At 43.2% G+C, this 17,960-nt stretch overlaps 1 protein-coding gene across 11 annotated transcripts in view; it reads left to right on the top strand.

Annotated features, from left to right (window-relative positions):
- The window catches only part of BCAS1 (brain enriched myelin associated protein 1), a 94,310-nt gene that overhangs the window by 56,509 nt on the left and 19,841 nt on the right, over positions 1-17,960 (top strand). For 4 of the 11 annotated variants that reach the window (XM_045980735.1, XM_045980733.1, XM_045980740.1 and 1 more), the window contains exons 7-9: positions 492-626; positions 5,136-5,312; positions 11,762-11,803. In XM_045980735.1, coding sequence (XP_045836691.1) covers positions 492-626; positions 5,136-5,312; positions 11,762-11,803 — 354 coding nt within the window. The remainder of the gene's footprint in view (positions 1-491; positions 627-5,135; positions 5,313-11,761; positions 11,804-17,960) is intronic. The other 7 variants (XM_045980742.1, XM_045980738.1, XM_045980736.1 and 4 more) reach the window with 3 other exon arrangements.

The raw sequence follows: 17,960 nt of genomic DNA, 5'->3' as shown, positions 1-17,960 counted from the left end.
TAAAAGATGGGTTGGAGAAAGGAAGCCACTGGAGACAGTGTTTGTTTTGACTCCAGGATGCAAAAATAAATTGTTTTCATGTATCTTTTCCTTTCCCGTGTGACAAGAGTACTTAGATCTTTAAAACTATCAAGTAGGGGCAGAGTTATCTTTTTTTAATCTGAATATTTTATATCTACGGATCAAGCTTAATGTCCTGTCTTTGTCTTTAGCAAATGGACTTGGTTAATCTGGGTCACTTAAATAGGTTGCCTTGTTGAAAAATCATGTACTGGGAATGGTCTGAGAATCTACCAGGTAGTAAATTGTCTTTGAAAGTTGAAAAAAGTTAAACATTCACGTGATGTGAACGTTGTGGTTGGGGGATGGGGTGATCGTGAAAGTGGCAGTTAATTGTGAAAGTGTTTCAATGCACTTAAAAACGACAGGGGGAAAAAGAAGCATTTTGTTTAAAAACAAAGTTCTAAGCTGTGACTGCTGTTGCCCAAAAGGCGTCCAAAGCAGAAAGTGTCTGTGATGGCCAACCGGGACAGAAGACCTGTGAGAGCCAAGCTAAAGGCGCCAAGACAAAGCACCTGCATAGCCCCAGGCTAGGATTCGCATTTAGAAAATTCTTTAGGCATAAGGTCTGTATCTTGTTAAATTAGAAAGAAAAAAGAAGAAGAAGAAGAACCCTGGTCTTCACCACATGTACACGTGGCTGTGCTGGGTTCCCCCAGCTCTCCTTTGGGGAAGACAGCCTGGTGTGATTGGGATCATGCAAGGGAACTAAAAATGACGTGAATCAAATTTCAATGATTCTTCTAAGTCTCCGTAATTATTCACCAACATCTGGCTAGTTTCTTCCTAGTGTGGACCAGGGTTCTGAAATTTCCTTCTAACTCAGTGTTTCTCAAATGTCTGAAGCATGCATACCATCTTCATCATTTTTGTCAGATGTAGTAGTATTTGGTTGATCTTTTTATATTAAAAAGAACTCATTTCCTATTTAAAGGTATCTTTAAAGAAAACTTTATATTACCGGATATGGAAAACTTGAGTCATTTTGCATAAAGAGTTAACCATGAATATGGCTCACCAAAAAAAAATTGTATTCTAGCTACCTTGTTTGTGACAAGCTCCAAATCTAATGCCTTTCTAGCCTTATTAAAATGCAATTTGCCAGCAATAGAAAAATGTTAAAGACGAACCAACACCAGACTAAGCTTTTCCCCCTGAATTTTCTTAAAAAGATTAGATGAGAATTGGGGGGAAGATGTATTTTCTCCATTTTAATGGTTTTTTAAAATGTTTTATCTCAACACAACCTAAAGTTGTATGGGATACCCCCAGTGGTGTGCTTCCTACACTTCGGGAAATACGTTTCTAACCTCAAGAAAATCATCTTATCTTTCTGTGGTCTGTTCCACCCATTCTCAGTCTTAACTAAGCTCATACTGATCCCAGATAAAAACCCAAGCACAAGAAAACAATGAATGAAGGCAGAGCAGTTTCTATCTCCATGCTCTTGGGAAGTGGGGACAACATAGAAGTCAGCTGTGGAGCTTTCTCTCTTTGAATGGCTAAGAAGGCACCAGGGTTTGTCTGAAACCAGCAGTTAAGATCTTTGAATTGGGCCAGCATCCTTGGACATTTGTTTGAAATATCTGCCATTCTCCACTACGTTGAATGAACTTAAGGAAAAAAAAAAAAAAAGCAAAACACAAAAACTTTCCCCAGCAGGATGTTATAGCCCCAGGATTGTGTAGGCAAGTAAAAACCCCAGAGAAAGATCTGGCTGAGTCTATATTTGCATAAGCAAACTGTGTTATGAAGCCACTCTCGAATTTCCATACAGGCTGATTTTGTTCTCTAAAGACGGCAGGGGTGGAGGAATAGAGATTGCGTTGAGGGGGTGGCTGGGGAGTAAAACGGGGTGGTACTGTATGTGGGAGACCACTGGGTAACAGCTAGTGAAGTGTGTCACGGACCTCGTGCAGAGAAATACAGCTGAATTCCCGCTTGGAGCTTCTGTGAGTCGGGGATCTTGAAAGTTTACAAAGTGTACAACCTTCCCCCTCATGCCAGCATTTCAGGTGGCATTCATCTCATGCACAGCTAAGTTTCATGCCTCCGGAATCTCTTTCCTCCACAAAAAGGGGGCCACCCATGTTCTGTATTCTTTTTTTTTTTTTAAGATATTTATTTATTTATTTATTTATTTGACAGACAGAGATCACAAGTAGGCAGAGAGGCAGGCAGAGAGAGAGGGGAGGAAGCAGGTTCCCTGCTGAGTGGAGAACCCTGGGATCATGACCTGAGCCGAAGGCAGAGGCTTTTAACCCACTGAGCCACCCAGGCACCCCCATGTTCTGTATTCTTAAGGTCCCCCCAGATCACTGGCTTCGCATCCTGGCACTGAGTTGCATTTGGGGCAAAGATAGGATTCAGGGGAAATACTGGGACAAAGGGAAAGAGACACCCCTTTCTACTGTAAGGGTTTTTTTTTTTTAATGTTTTATTTATTTGACAGAGTGGGATCACAAGTAGGCAGAGAGGCAGGCAGAGAGAGTGAGAGGGAAGCAGGCTCCCTGCCGAGCAGAGAGCCCGATGCGGGACTCGATCCCAGGACCCTGAGATCATGACCTGAGCCGAAGGCAGCGGCTTAAACCACTGAGCCACCCAGGCGCCCCTCTACTGTAAGGTTTTGCCTTTAGATGTAGAGTAAGGAGATAATTCCCAAATGTTCTCATTTGTGCGGCAATTTGCTAGTGCTTCTTGGCTTTTACCTCCTTTTTCTTTATGATTCTGTCATCCAAAAAGATAGGAAAATATGGCCATTAACACGGACCAGACAGACAGACAGACAGACAGTTGCATGGTTAGAGGAGGCGTGCGGCTCATTCTCAATTCCGTTGCAACCTAGGAAAGAAAAGAGGAAATCCAAGCAAATTCAGGGATAAAAACATCATCTTCTGGTTTTGCAATTCAAGAAGAAAAAAATGCAATGGGGACCCATTGGGATCAAGTCCTAGATTCCCGTCTCTTTATCTCCATTTTTCTTCCTATGAAAAGAAAATTTTCTTTAAAAATTTTTTTTTCTTAGTACAAAAGAATAGGGAGTCCTGGAATTAATGAGTGAAATAAGCTTCTTGTTATAAATAGAGCGTCAGCTTTTCTTTGCTGAATTTGGATCTTTTTCTCTTGGCTTAATCACATGCTATGCTTCAGAATCAAACTTTTTCACATGTTCTTCAAACACTGAACATGACAACATGCACACAAGGCAAGGCATTGTTTTAGGATTTTTTTTTTTATTTTTTTATTTTTTTCTGCCATACCTAGAAATGCTCATTTCCCCACTCAGGTTTTCTTGTTGCCCACCCTCTCTGTAGGGCTACTAAAATATTAGTAGGTGGCTTATGTGATTCCTAAGCTCTGCCCCACATTCATTGTTTTCCACTTCTCCGTGTCGTGTTTACCTCTAACTAACCGCTCTAACTAACCTCTAACTTACCTCTAACTAACCGTGAAACAAGATGAACACTTACTAGGGAAGAAGGTAAGGTCATTTGATAAGCAATCTCCAAATCTAGTATGTTAGAATTTCATGGGTAGTGTTGCCAGTTAAAATACAGATCCTCCGTTAAATTCCGATTTCAGATAAACAGCAAATGATTTTTTAGCATAAATATAAATATGTCCCAGGCAATCCTAGGAATATACATTATTAGGCTTCAAAACTATTCTTCATTGATCTGAAATTCGAATTACCAGGGTATCTTATATTCTTATTATTGAGAATACTGGCTAAGTCGGGCAACGCTGTCCATGAGATTGACTCCAGAAAATACCGAGTTGTTGTGATCTCTTCCACAATGCAGACAAAGAGTATTAATATTCAGTTGGCAGAACAGCACCTGGGGCACTTCTTTGGGAAGTGGAGAGATAGACGGGCAGGGAGAAAGGACTGCAGGTGCTCTATGGCTCCAGAGCCCACTAAGGAGGGGGAGGGTGGGCAGCAACATCCTGTATAGGCATTTCTCTCTGGTCCTTTCCATACAATTATTTAGTTATTTATTTAATACCTATTTTGTGGCAGACCCTGGGCCTGATGGGAGCTACGGATGTAATGGTGTCCAAGGCAATGGCTCTTACCCTCAAAGCTCATGATCTGGGCAGGAAGATACATATTCGACAAACAATTACACTAATACATTACAGTTATATTATTCTATATATAATACAGTTATCTCTTCGCAACATTTTTTAAGAGTCTCTGGGTATTTTCCCAGCACAAAGAGAAGAGGATGGCCCATTTCCCGATGAAACTGATGAGTGTAGATGTGTTTCTCAGTCTTTTTGTCATTATCACCTTCCCAGTGTGAAACTTTTTTAGATATTTTCTCCCTGGATGGGTCCAGTAGCACAAGGAGTGGGGAAACTTTGGTTTGTTGAAGGTGGTGGAGTATAGAGGAGAGGGTAAGAGCTTGGGTTTGGGTGTCAGATTCCCCAGATTTTGATGTCAACTCTGGCCCCTTATTAGTGTAGTTGTGGGAAAGTTTTTTAACCCTCTGGGACCAAAATTTCCTTCTCTGTAAAATGAACATAATAATCAGTTCCTTCCTCATAGAACTATTGTTAGAACATTCAGTCATTTAGAACAGTGCCTGGCACTGGTATCTTTGATTGTGATTGTTAAATCAAAGTTAAAAGTTGGAGATGATGTCCCTTCCATTTATTTCAACCTCTTTTAATTTCACAATTGGATTCGTCAAATAGTACGTGTATAATATAAGCAAATGCACACGTATTGGATGTACATATTCAAACTGTTTTCACTGATGGGAACATCATCAAAACCATTTGAAGACCAGTAGCCTCAGTATAAACTAACTTTCTCACAGGAATGTGTCTCTTACCAGCACCTTGATTCCTAATGACTTATATAACGTAATGTATTCTTTTGCAAAAGGAAACTATCTTGACTTTTCCCAAAATTTTAACACAAATCTGCATTCATATAGAATCTTTGCAAGGACAGAAAATGATAAAAAAAAGAAAATTAACGTGTGTATTCCCAACCTAGGCTTATTTAAAAAGAGATCTCACACTTTTGAAATCCTAAAGTCATTTTAATTTTTTTAACGCTCTAGGGTGCTGAAAAGTCACCTGCCACTTCATCTGACGTCAAGTCAGACAAAGCAAACTTTATCTCTCAGGAGACCAGAGGGGCAGCCAAGAACCCTCCATCCACCGATACTGGAAAGGAAACTGCCAAGGAAAAGGGGGGACCCAGCTCTCTGCCTCTGGGCAAACTATTCTGGAAAAAGGTAGGTCCCATTTTCAAGACTTGTGGAGTATAGTTGGGGCTAGGGTGACTGGAGAAATTATTTCATTTGGGGTCACCCGTGTGCTCACCAAGTACAGAGTTTATTCCCCCCCCCAAATGACTCAACTAGCCATTGAGCTGAAACCTTGTAATTTACTCCTGGGAAGAATGAAGTGTCTATGGTGTGAGAAGCATGTGTTTCATGGGAAAGACAAGGAAATAAACAAGTTCGATTTTTTTCATTCTTGGAGTTTCTTCGGTTCATGACAGACAGTTGTGGTATTTCGTGATTTCATTTTCTTTCCAAAATGGCTTAGTCCTCTGGCTTTCTCCTGGATTCCTCTGACCACTGTCCCCACCAGCGAGCTGAACCACCTCTGGGTGCCTCTCTCTTTCCCCCAGCAAGATAGAATCAATCATTATGAACCACTAAAGCTCACTCTGCTTTTGGAAAACTGACGTGTCTACCATTCACCACCAGGGCGGGCACACACCGTGCTCTGGGATAGGAGCACTCCAAACAGTGTCTCATTTTCTTCCCTCTAGAATTCTGGCGGCTCACAAGGGAGCGCAGTGCGGTGGGTGGGACTGAGTCAGCCTGCGAGCTCGTCCTTGATCATCGTCGCTGAGCACACCCCAGCTGCCACACATGTTCAGAACTCTTGCCTCTTTTAAATGTGGCCAAAAGATGAGCAAGACATCGTGGGTGAGAGAGGGGAATATAAGTCATAGAGCTGGAAAAAAAAAATCAAATTAGGAATTTCATCAAAACACCCAGGCCACTTAGCACGCAGTGCAAGGCAGGCCAGAAATACAGATACTGCTACAGTGTTCACTTTATTCTTTGGTCCGGAATCCAGCTGGATTTCTGGAACCCCTTTCTGTTGGCTTTCTGGCACCCCTTTCTGTTGGCTTTCTGGCGTACAGAGATCTTCCTTCTGGGTTCTGCCCAAAACACAAACTCCAGTACTTAATGAAAACTTTGGGTGATGTCATTTGGCATTCTGTCCTAATCCTCCTTCCTTCCCAACCACCAATTACTTATTTTTAAAAACTTTTTATCAGCAATATAATGTAGGGGAAATTTCCCAAGTGAATCATGTGTGCATATTGGCGGCCAGGATGATGACTAGGCAACCCACATTCAAATATCATTTATTTTAAAAATTATATATACTTAAAATACTTTAGAAAAACTGAGCTAAAGCTCATTACACTCGAGATTTAATATATATCTTGCCCAAGGTGAGCCTATATTTAGTTTAAAAAGTAATCCAATGGGGCGCCTGGGTGGCTCAGTGGGTTAAAGCCTCTGCCTTCGGCTCAGGTCATGGTCTCAGGGTCCTGGGATCGAGCCCCGCATGGGGCTCTCTGCTCAGCGGGGAGCCTGCTTCCCCTTCTCTCTCTGCCTGCCTCTCTGCCTGCTTGTGATCTCTCTCTCTGTCAAATAAATAAATAAAATCTTTAAAAAAAAGTGATCCAATTAAAAGGAATAGTGTTACTGATCTTTAGTGTGTATCATAAATTCGGATCCTCTGAGGAGGGACACGCAACAGAATTGATGTGCAATAGATTTATTGGAGGAAAACACCCTGAAGGATAAGGGGGAGGGACAGGAGGAGGTAGAGAGAGGCCTCAGACCACAGTCGGGGGCTGACATGGCAGAAGGGAGACAGGGAAGGAAGGAAGAGGAGGTTGGGAAAGTCACAGACTAGGGGTGGTGCTGGGCCAGTGGTGAATCCCAGAGCAGAGCTTGGCCACAGGGGTCCCCGTGTTGAGCGAGAACGGCCCAGTACCCTGTTGTGCTGGGTCGTTGCCTGGGAGCAGGCAACAGGGGCGTGGTCTCAGTATCACTCTGTAGCAGAAGCCGAGAGTTGGGGGTCAGGGTCTGTCCTTCCAGAAGTGAAATCGGAGCGGCACACCTGTAGCGGCCACAGATGGTTCAGGGAATGTGGCCAAAACCTTATCAGAGGCTGGCAAATGAGTCAAGTTTGAGGAACGCTTATGGAAGGGTTAAAAGTTTGGCATTGGACAGTGAGCCTCAAAGAGCTGCCTCGGTTTCCTAATTTGGAAAATATCGATAATAATAGTACCTTATCCTAGCAGTGAAGAGTCGATTAAATCATTCCTGCAAAACCCCTAACACTGTACAAAAAGTGGCCAACGAATGGGCCTTCCAACCTTTATCACTCGTCTCCTTTGTGCTGGGCGGTGTGGCCACTTTAACCGCTCACACAGGGCCACGTCTTCATTTCTCCATGCCCTCCAGTCCACGGAAGCTTCTAAGCCACTCAGCCTCAAATACTTCATCTGCCTTTATCTTTGGGGTCTATAAGGCATGTATTCGTTCCTCTTTGAAATTCAAGCTATTTCCGTTGAGAAAAAAAGACAAGAACCCTTGACGTTCTTCCCCCAATGGACTGATTTCATAGAGTTCATTCAGTCTTGCTGTTTTTTTTTTCTATTTTACTGTTCTCTGGCTTTATTTCTTTAATCAATTATAAAAATAATGAAGAGAAGCAAAAACCCAAATCACTCGTAAATCTTGCATTTCCTTCTCCCACCCAATCAGAAAGAACAGCTCTTTGTGGGAGTAAAATAGGGATGATTCACTTGTGCAAGAATATTTTCAGTCTCCTTTGTGCGCAGTTTTTTTGCGCCAAATGCTTTGTGCCGATGCATTGAAAAGAGAGCAGCGACCAGATCACTGCCCTTCTGTAGCTTACGTTCTCAGGCGGGGACTTACGTGCTAGTGGAAAACAAAAGACTTTTGTTTTCTTTTCTTTAAATTAGATAAGCTTTGGTTATAAAATCACTGTTGTGAAAATTTTGGGGAAAAAAAGAGAAATGCTAGAAAATTTTGATTTTTCCACTAACCCAAGCTCTCTTTCTTCTCTTTTGACTGGGAAGCTTTTAAACAAACTGACTTTGATGTGTATACATCTACAATACGAACATCAGGAATAAAATTTCCTCCCTAATGTGCTATGGATATGAAATGATAAGTTATTGTGATTTATAGTCTTGATTGCTGAAGTCGTTCTTATTATAAAACAAAAATAACACAAATAACCTTTGAGAAAATTAATTTTAAATGATGGTATATTTGCCTTAAAGTGTTTAAAATCGGGGTACCTAGACCACCTACATGTCCCTTATTGTTCTGGGTTCTTTGGGGGTACCGTTTGTTCTGTGGCCTCACAAAAGTTACTCAAAGTTACAAAGTTTGAGTTTCTTTTTCTTCATCTGTTGAAGGAAAGGATTGGAATAGATGATCTCGGAAAATTCTGGTATGCGGCAGGTCTTGCATAGCAGACAGAATCAGAAAGCTCAGACTGCATAGCCCTGGACAAATTCCGGAACCCCCCGAAGCCTCTGTTTTCTTTTGTGTAACTAGGGACACGTTTCTCCCGCCACGTTGTTATGCCAATCCACTAACTGTAACAGAGAGACCCTCAGACGTAGTAAGCGCTCAGCGAACAGTTTTATCATTTCTTTAGGTGTGAACCGTTGCCGGGTCAGATCTAAATATCCATGTGTGGCGTCTGGCGCCAACAGCACCCAAGGTACAAAACGAGTCTGAGACTCACTTATCCCACTATTGAAACACCTGAAGTCCATGGGGAGGAACAGGGGAGATACACACGTCCGCACGTGCAGGAGTACGCGTGCATGAGCGCGCACACAACTTGTAAACGATACATCTGGACTATCTTCGTAATAGTGCCTCGCCTGCTTTCCTTTGGAGGACACACGTGATGCTGTGGAAAACGGCGGGCATGCTGAAGCCAAGAGACACGCCATCCGCTCTCAGCTCTGACAGCCCCTGGCTGCTTGGTTGTGATCGGGTCACTTACATCCTCCATGCCGTGCTTTCCTCAGCTCTGGGAGTGGGCAGTGACAGCCACCTTTTGTGACCGCTGGGAGGATGGAGTGGAAAAATGAATGCGAAGTGACGAGCCCCGTTTCAGGACGAGGATGTTGGAATCCAATGTTCACGTGTGGGGAGCAAGTTACACAAGGCTATGGGTGTCTGAAAAAAGGCAGCAGTTGGTGTAGGGCAAAACAGACTAAGAGAACTCTAAAAATCCTCCTGAGTCATCTGTTTCAAGTACAGATTCCTATGTTTGATCCCAGAATCCCTGAGAATCCTGGTTAAGAAAGTCTGGCTTATGGCCGGACCATTCTGGAAGCACTTGAAAGGCGGGCTGAAATGTTTAGGCTTGAGGAAAGGTCTTAGGGCCACTGTGAAATCAGTGAAGGCAGAACAGCTGTCACATGATCAAAATGATGCTTCCAGAAGACCCACGAGCAACAGGATGTCTGTTGGCTTAAGTGCTACCATGGGACTGTGTTTTAAAGAAACATTCTTTTTTGAGTGTGCTCTTCAAAGGACGGGAACACTGGCTGTGTAAGTTGAGACTGGTGCGTTTCAGGGCCTGTGCTTGGTCCTCATTCTCAGCAATGTAAATGCCCAAACGGGATCCTTCATTTTCATACTGGGTTTTCTGTTGTTATCATGAATGAGGCTGGACAGTTTGTAGACTGAGCGCGGATAGCAGCCAGATGGCCGGTGCGCTGAAGAAGATCAGAAGTTTCTGGTTTTGAGATTTGAATGGGAATCCTGCTGTCTGTGTGTTTCCTGATTAGCCTCACACCTGAGTAGGTTCTTCTGGCTGGAGAATTGAGAACCCAATAAACACCTTTCGGTCTGCTGAGGTGGGAATTGCACTTGACAGTCCTCTCTGGTCTCCTTTGAAGTGAGCTGTGCACGTTTCATTCTAGTCTCTGAGTTTTCCCTCCCGGGCATATTTCTGACGTGGAAGCATCAGTCCTCTGCCTTCTCTCTGAGAGCTTATCTATCACCCAGGACCTGTTGGACTGCTCCCGGGTACCTCTCATCCTCTGCTTGTAGGCAGAGGTGGGAAACATAAGGAGAAAAGGCAGAAGCTGCCCGAGGCCTTCATTTGTCATTGTGGGTTGAGCGTGGAAACCATGCTGGGTGCAGGAACACATGACATGTGAGATCCAGACTTGGCTCAAAGAAGGGCTTCAATGGAGATACTGTTGATGAATGGTCTGAGCTGCAAATCTCATCTAGAGAGAAAGCAAGTCTGGTGGCAGAGAGAGAAGCTCACACTGTTTTTAAAAGGTGTGTTTCTGACCCTTGAAATCATCACAGCAGGGGGAAGACTTGGCTCTCAGAACCATCTCCACCATGTCCTAGCTGCACCGCCCTGAACAAGGGACTTTAGCTCTCTGTATCTCCATTTCTCCCTGTGTAAACAAGGATCACCATCCTTACCGCTTTTGGCCACTTTCAGTGAGAGGAGGTCTACGAAGCACCTGCGTATACAATGTCTCTACGGGTATACAAGCTGTTTGCACAATGCAGGAGACGTATTTGTGAATGTTGATTCCTTTCTCCCCTCCTACTGCATGTTTTAAAGGTAAAAACAAGCAAGGACTTGGAACAGAATGAATATAAAAAAGAGCTCCTAGACTGGAATCCAAGAGATGGTCTATTGACACCCTAAAATTATTTGCAAAATATTTTGTTTGTGTTTATTTTTCTGGGATAAGAGTCCAGATCTGTCAAGTGAGTTGAGTCTCAAAACGGTCTATAAACACCACCCTCCCCCACCAGATTTGAGAACAGCTACAACGATGAGCTCCAAAGTCGAAGCTTATGTGATGGCAGTGGCATTGACCGTTGACAGCATCGGGCCAATCGCTCTCCTAATCTGAGGCAGGACTGTGAATGCCAGGATTGCTGTAGGGAGGGACAGTGTTTGAAGTTGGGTGTGTTGGACCCCAGCTCTCTGGGCCTCCGGAAGAGGGTTTTAACCAGATTGAACTTGGCCATGATGACATTGACCCATATGGACGGCCGATGTAGGAAGCAGCTTCTGATGCCGGCCACTGCACTGTGGTTGGGATAAGGCTAAAGACCCGGCTCGTGACCTGGGTGCCTATTTGCTCTATGAGTACCACGGATGGATTTCTCTGGAAGTCTCGACTTTCTCCCAGAATTTTCCTGAGCAGCTCATTCACTTTTACCTACCAGTGACGGTGGCCTGTGTGATCGATCCTTTCCCTCTTTTCCTCAGCAGCTAGAGAATGTTAGGGCAAACGCGGCGCTGACCCACAGCCCAGACTGTGGTTTGTGTTTTCTGTAGCAACCCCTTCTCCTCACTCCATTCATGTCCTGGGCTGCATCTGGGCATTTATTTTCCCTTCGTTGCATGTTAAAAAATACAGAACTATTTATATTATCTTGCTGTACTGTTTACTTTCCCGCAAGCCTCCTTCAAGTTTGTTTTGGAACCAGGTATGTGTAAGAAATTCCATGTCCAAGAATGGCACCAGAGACCTGCGAGCCCAACTAACTCTCCTTTTGGTGGGGGGGTAACATTCTGACTCTTACTTTTGTTTTTATCTCCCCTTTAGTCAGTTAAAGAGGACTCAGTCCCCGCAGGTGCAGAGGAGAATGTAAGTGATGTGTGACATGACAGAACCATTCCATGCTCATCTGCTGCATGCTGGAAAATTCTCATGGGGCATTCCAGCTCCGGGGCCCGTGTTCTTGCATGCGCCAATGTCTCCCATCTGCCGTAGACTCTTTCATCCCTTCACGTGATCAGGGGCCAATGGGGAATGACGCTGGGTGAAGATTTGTGACACCTCTTGAATCCATGCAAACTAAAGACAAAATCAGAGCAAGAGTCTTTACCATTGTTCTCATTTAGGGGCTGAAAGAGTCTACCAAACTTAAGAACACGCTCACACATCCTTAAGGGGCAATGATGCTGCACGCTGGGCTCCTCCATCTTGACTGCTCGTTCACCTCTATTTCCATGGCAACCCAGAATCTCTACTAACTGTGGGTGGTACCCGGGGCAGGTAGTGGCGTCAAGCATGAGAGCATCTTGCCGAGCTCCGTGTTGAGACTGTTGGTCTTGGGCAGGAGAGCTGCCCTCTTGCATCTACACCTGACAGATGTAGGTTGAGCCTCACTGTCCAAACTTTCAAGACCGTGTGTTCACATCGGAAGGGGATGGCTTGCTAGAGGCACGTCAAAAATAGTTTTCCAAAACATCTTCCAGGGAGATTAATCAGTTGTCCTCCTGAGTCAGCAGTTCTGGTTCTGAAAGAAGTGCAGTCTTTTTGGAAAATTTTGTGAGCGGGGATAAGTGAGTTCACAGCTCCTTAAGAGAGAAACTGATCATGATCATTTTGCCAAAGTAAAATATGTTTGGCTCTTTCTAGGTGTCTCTTGTTTGCTAGCCTTGGACAGGGCTTGTGTTTTCATTTTTATTTAATGGCTGGCCTTGAACCGATGTTGAGTATCCAAGTATATTCCAGAAGTGTTGCCTGTGATGTGGAATGAAAATCAGAATGGCTATGTTATAATTCTTGTTAGGAGAAAGATCTTTCAGATCTGCTTTTTTGTTGTTGTAAGTGTTTTCTTTCCCTCCCCCCTCCCTGCCCCCCACCCTCCTTCCCACTCACGTGTCTGCCTTTCCTTCTTCCTTCCTTCCTCTCCTTCCTCTCTTTCCTCGCCTTCCTCTCCTTCTCTCCTTCTTGCCTTCCTTCCTTCCCCCTCCCCCTCTCTTTTGACTCAAACTTAGTAGCTCAGCAAAGCTCAGTTCTTTCATAATTCCCGAAAATTCTCATGAATTTACCAGCTCTTTTCTACAGAGTCAAAGCCTATTTCAGCAGCCAGTAAGGAGCAACTCTGAGTCTTTCTCCTGTGAACTTTAAATTTAAAAGCTTCAGGTGAAGTCTGATGCATCAGGTAGCTTGGAGGGTCTGGGTTTTCTGAAGAGAAACTTGTTCTTGGATGTTTGTGGGCAGTTGCCTGTCTGAGGAACACCTCACAGCTCGCACGCTAACGTGCAGAGGTCACCTCTGACAGACAAAGAGGAAGTATCTCCTTTTCTAATGTGACGTTCAGAACAGAAACGTAAATGTGAACCAGAGTTATAATTACTGGTGCCAAAAGAGAACAAAAGCTGATAAAGATACCAAGGATAGCAGAGTATTTTCTCAAGTATTTCTCAAAGTATTTTCCCAATAAAGAAGCGTTCTCAAGATGGCTTTAAAGTACTTAGCCCTACTAGTAACCTTTCTGTTTGGAAACTCCAACATTTCATTGTCTAAGAGCCTGTTTGTTGGAGGGCATGAGGCTAAAAGTACTGATTCTGGGCCCATCATTCCCAGCCTGTGCCACTTCTAGGACCTCAGTTTACTCCTCTCTTAAATGGCCACAATAATATTACCTACCCTTTAAGGTTCTCGTGAGAATTAAATGAACAGGGCATGTAACGTGCATACTTCAGTGCCTGAAACACGAAGAATTCATTAGGGGCACAGCACACGGCAGCTCACAAGCCAATTCCAGCCCATCGTCCATGTCCCCGTGGCCCACGAGCTAAAAATGGTTTTTACATTTTGAATGATGAAAAAAATTTAAAGAAGAATGATATTGCAGGGCATGTGAAAATTACACAAATTTGGCACACCTGGGGTGGCTCAGTTAGCTAAGTGTCCTGACTCTTAATGTCAACTCAGGTCATGATCTCACGGTAGTGAGACGGAGCCCCACATCGGCCGCCGGGCACGGCATGGAGTCTGCTTAGGATTCTCTCTCTTCCTCATCCTCTACCCCTCCCCACCCCTTCCATGCTCATGCAGTCTTGCTCTCTCAAAATAAATAAATAAGTAAATAAATAAATAAAATAAGAATATTAGTTTTTTAAAAACTACACAAATGTTACATTTTAGTGTTTATGAATAAAGTTTTATTAGAACACAGCCATACTCATTCATTTGCATATCACCTATGGCTGCTTTTCTGCCTCAGTGGCAGAGTAGAGTAGTGGGGACAGAGCCCTTGGCAAGAAGAGTCTGCCATCCCTGTGGTCACTGTTAAGGCACAGGAGTTGTAACAAGATGATTAAGTGCTTCCCAGCAATCAGTGATTATATATATATACACACACACACACATATGTATATAATTATATATATTATATATAATATATAATATTATATATATAATATTGTGAAGTTACACATCTGTCAGCTGACTCAGTGCCCACATGGAGTCAAGGCATGTGTCAAATAATTAGCTTAATTTCCTCCTCCCAAATAAGAGAGATGGCATTAATTAATAAAACAATGCATAGTACTCTAAACCTCCAAGCAGGACCATTAAGTGTTAGTAATCATATTATAAGAGTCCTTTAACTAGCACCTCTGGCTAAAATATGATTGGGTTTCTTTATTTTTTAATTTCCCTACCATCAGTTTCTATAACCCATCTATCATCCAATGCAAAGCAAAAGACAGAGTGACTTCCACATTTCTCAAAGTTTTTCATGAAAGGAAAAGCAAGGCTTTGGAGACCCACAGAAGTTTAGTGCTTTTTCTAGCATGTGCTTCTGGTGCTATCAGAAATAAGACCTACTACAACTACTGAATCATTCTGCTGACAATTTTGGCCATTGCTTAATTAAGTTAATGTTCTAGGGAGGGAAAAATCTTTCCTTACCAATGACCTACACGTTGGAGGAAATAGGTACTTCTGTTGTTTACCTTAGTAAGTAACCTCACAGTTGCCAGTGAAAGGAAACTCAGCCCAACCTAGATTTGTTTTAATTTATTGGCACTCTTCACTGGGAAGTAGCATTGCTTTCAAATCAGTCTTGATGTAGGACTTCCTTGTGGCTCAGCCTTCCTGGCCTGGCTACATTTATTCTCACACCCCACCACACAGTCCAGAGTAAGGGAGGGACTGGGCCAGTGGAAACTCTGCCGGCCTGGAGTCAGTTCTCTTTCGCAGACTTACATGGGTTCCCAGGCTCTACGCGTCATCTCTTGTCAGGCTGTGTTGCGGTAACATCCAGGCCCCATGCTGCATGGGCTTTCAACAGCAAAGATCCTTTTTTTCCTCACTCACACTACACGGCAGCCATGGGCTGGCTCTGGCTGATCTAAGGGGCTCTTTCCTGCTGAGATCTAGACTGAGAAAAACATCCCCTTCAACAAGAATGTGCAACCGTCGTGAAAAGAGAGAAGAGAGGGCCAGGGGTGAACCATGAGATGGCTTGGAGAACTTCCACTCAGTCCTGCTTTATGGCGTGTCTGCTCATGTTACATTCACCAAACCAAGTCACCCAGCAGTGGGCCCAGATGGATGATCCCTTTATAGGAAGCCAGAGTGAAAAATTGGGGAAGTAATATATTCTGCCACACACTCCCATCCCCAAACTCATCATATGGCCAAGGAGCTTGACCATGTGGATTGGCTTAGATCTGCTCAAGCAACTTCTTCCTGTCACGTGGCCTTAAGGTTAAGGAGGGTTGGTTCCCCCAACACACAGCTGGGGGTCCATGAAGAGAATGAGAGAGAATAGTGACTAGATTGAAAAATAAAATCTTTCCCAGGTCTTTATAATCAAATAATCACCCACTAAATCAAATCAGACAGCGTCTTTAAAAGATTCCAAAGTGAAAACTGTTAATATCAATATTGTTTGTTATGGGAGCAGTGTAGGTGGGGGAAATCTATTTTGCTATAAATTGGTTTCCAGAACTCACAGTTCCAGTAAAAATTGTATAATCCAAATTCCAAGAGTAAATATGGTACAATATTTGAAGCAAAAGAAAGTGAAAACTTTTGCTCTAATGTGTTGTCTGTGTTAAACATACTAGCCATCTTCACTCAATGTATAATATCCCCTCCTGAAATCAAGCCAGGGGGATTCGATTCTAAAGGATAGCACAAATCTGATTTTCGTTATATCCATCTTACCCAAAATTAAAATGTGCAGATATAGTTCTATATTCTAAATAGGAAGTGACTTTTTCCAAAACCCTAGCCTGGAAGGATGTCAGAAAACTATCCAAATAAAAATCAAATTCTATGTCTGTATATGCAAATCAGCTCCTAACTCAGCTCAAATCCTTCTGGATTTCCACACAAAATCAGTGGATTTTCCTTGGCTGCTGAAAGCCAATTTCTTGGCCTGACTTCAAAGTTAATGGGTATCTCTAGAAGTCCCCCCAACACCAGGCTTTTCTTCTTCTTCTTTTTTTTTTTTCCTACTGAAATAGTTGTGTTTTGAAGAGTGGACTCTAGCCTAGGATTTATGAGTTGACAGATTTTTAAAGGACCAGCAAGAAAACCATTGACAATCAAAAAATTGATTGATGAAGTTACTGCCACACAGTCTGATCATTTTATTATGTAATTTTCCCTCCAGGGTCTTGCATAAAAAAGGAACCTGCTGCTTCAAAGACAGAATAATTCTGAACCTAGATTCAATGAGTCAGACTCCAGTCATTTACCTACCTAAGGGCTATTTTCTATTTCTCCACCCTTCTCCCCTTGATCTTAGGCAAGGTTGGCAACTACCACACCCCTCAAAGTATCTGATCATGATTAGTCTAAAGTAATTATCCCATTTTTTCCAACAATAATTTGGGAGTAAGGATGTGACTACTTCTGGCCTGTGAGATGTATGCTGAAGTAGGAAATCAAAATACAGAATTTCATTTGAAACAAACTTTTGCTATGGCCAACCTCCCTTTTTTAAGACATTAGGTTGAGGATGTGATGCCTGGAACCGTGGCAGCTACTTTATATCCATGCGATAACAGATAAAAGGATGAAAGCCCAGCATTCCTAGAGCCAAAGGATAGAAGGAGCCCGGGTTCTTAAGGACATTGTGGAGCCATTGAACCAATCCTAGAACTTCCTACTCACAAGCTTGTTGTTCTGTATCATTACTAGTAAAGTCGCTATTAAGTATTCAGTTACTGGTACACAACTCCGTCTTCCCTGAAATGGCTACTTACCTCTGCTATGACTTTGGCCAAGTCATTCAATTATTCAGATTCTTTGTCTCTAGAATAGGTATAATGGTAATTCCTGTGAACTCTTTAATAATTCAGTAACTATTCCCTGAGATAATATACTTAAAATACCTTGCATGAGGTCAGCCATAGTTAAGAGGCAGTTATTAATATCATCTCTAAAAAGTGGGCATGCTCATGTCAGGTGATTCCTCATAATTCAGGCCCATGGGAAAAAACAGCTCTCATAATAGCACAATTAACAATACTAGTATTAACTGAGTCATTGTTATGGGTCAGACACTGTTCTAAGAACTTTATGTGCACTGCCTGATTTAATTCTGCAAACAACCTTCTGATGTGTACATTGTCTGGATCGAGAACTGAGAACACCCAGATACAGAGATGTTGAGTAGAGACCTTGATCTAGAGCCTCCATAAGGGCTGGAGTGGAGACACAGGGCTGGGCAGGCTGGAGCCGCAGGCTGCTCTCATGAACTCTATGTCAGATTTGCCTGCATTTTGGGCTGACCCCTGGATTCTGGGGGCAGAAAGCTTTTTTCAGAAATGCAGCTGAACTGAATCAGGCCCACATGTGGGAATCCATGACCATGTGTGACCACCAGTCCCCAGTATGTCACCTGGCTTCAGTCTCAGCCTGGTTTCCCAAGATGGGCTGGGTCAGAGCCTGGCAGCCCACAGCAGGAGAAGCCCTCCCACAAACACTGCAGTCCAGTGTTTTTCTTCTTTAGATGGGACAACTCCACTTGTCCACTGTAGCCGCTACC

This window comes from Meles meles, chromosome 16, assembly GCF_922984935.1.
Source record: "Meles meles chromosome 16, mMelMel3.1 paternal haplotype, whole genome shotgun sequence".
Lineage (NCBI taxonomy): Eukaryota > Metazoa > Chordata > Mammalia > Carnivora > Mustelidae > Meles > Meles meles.
This window is presented reverse-complemented; position numbering and strand designations above follow the sequence as displayed.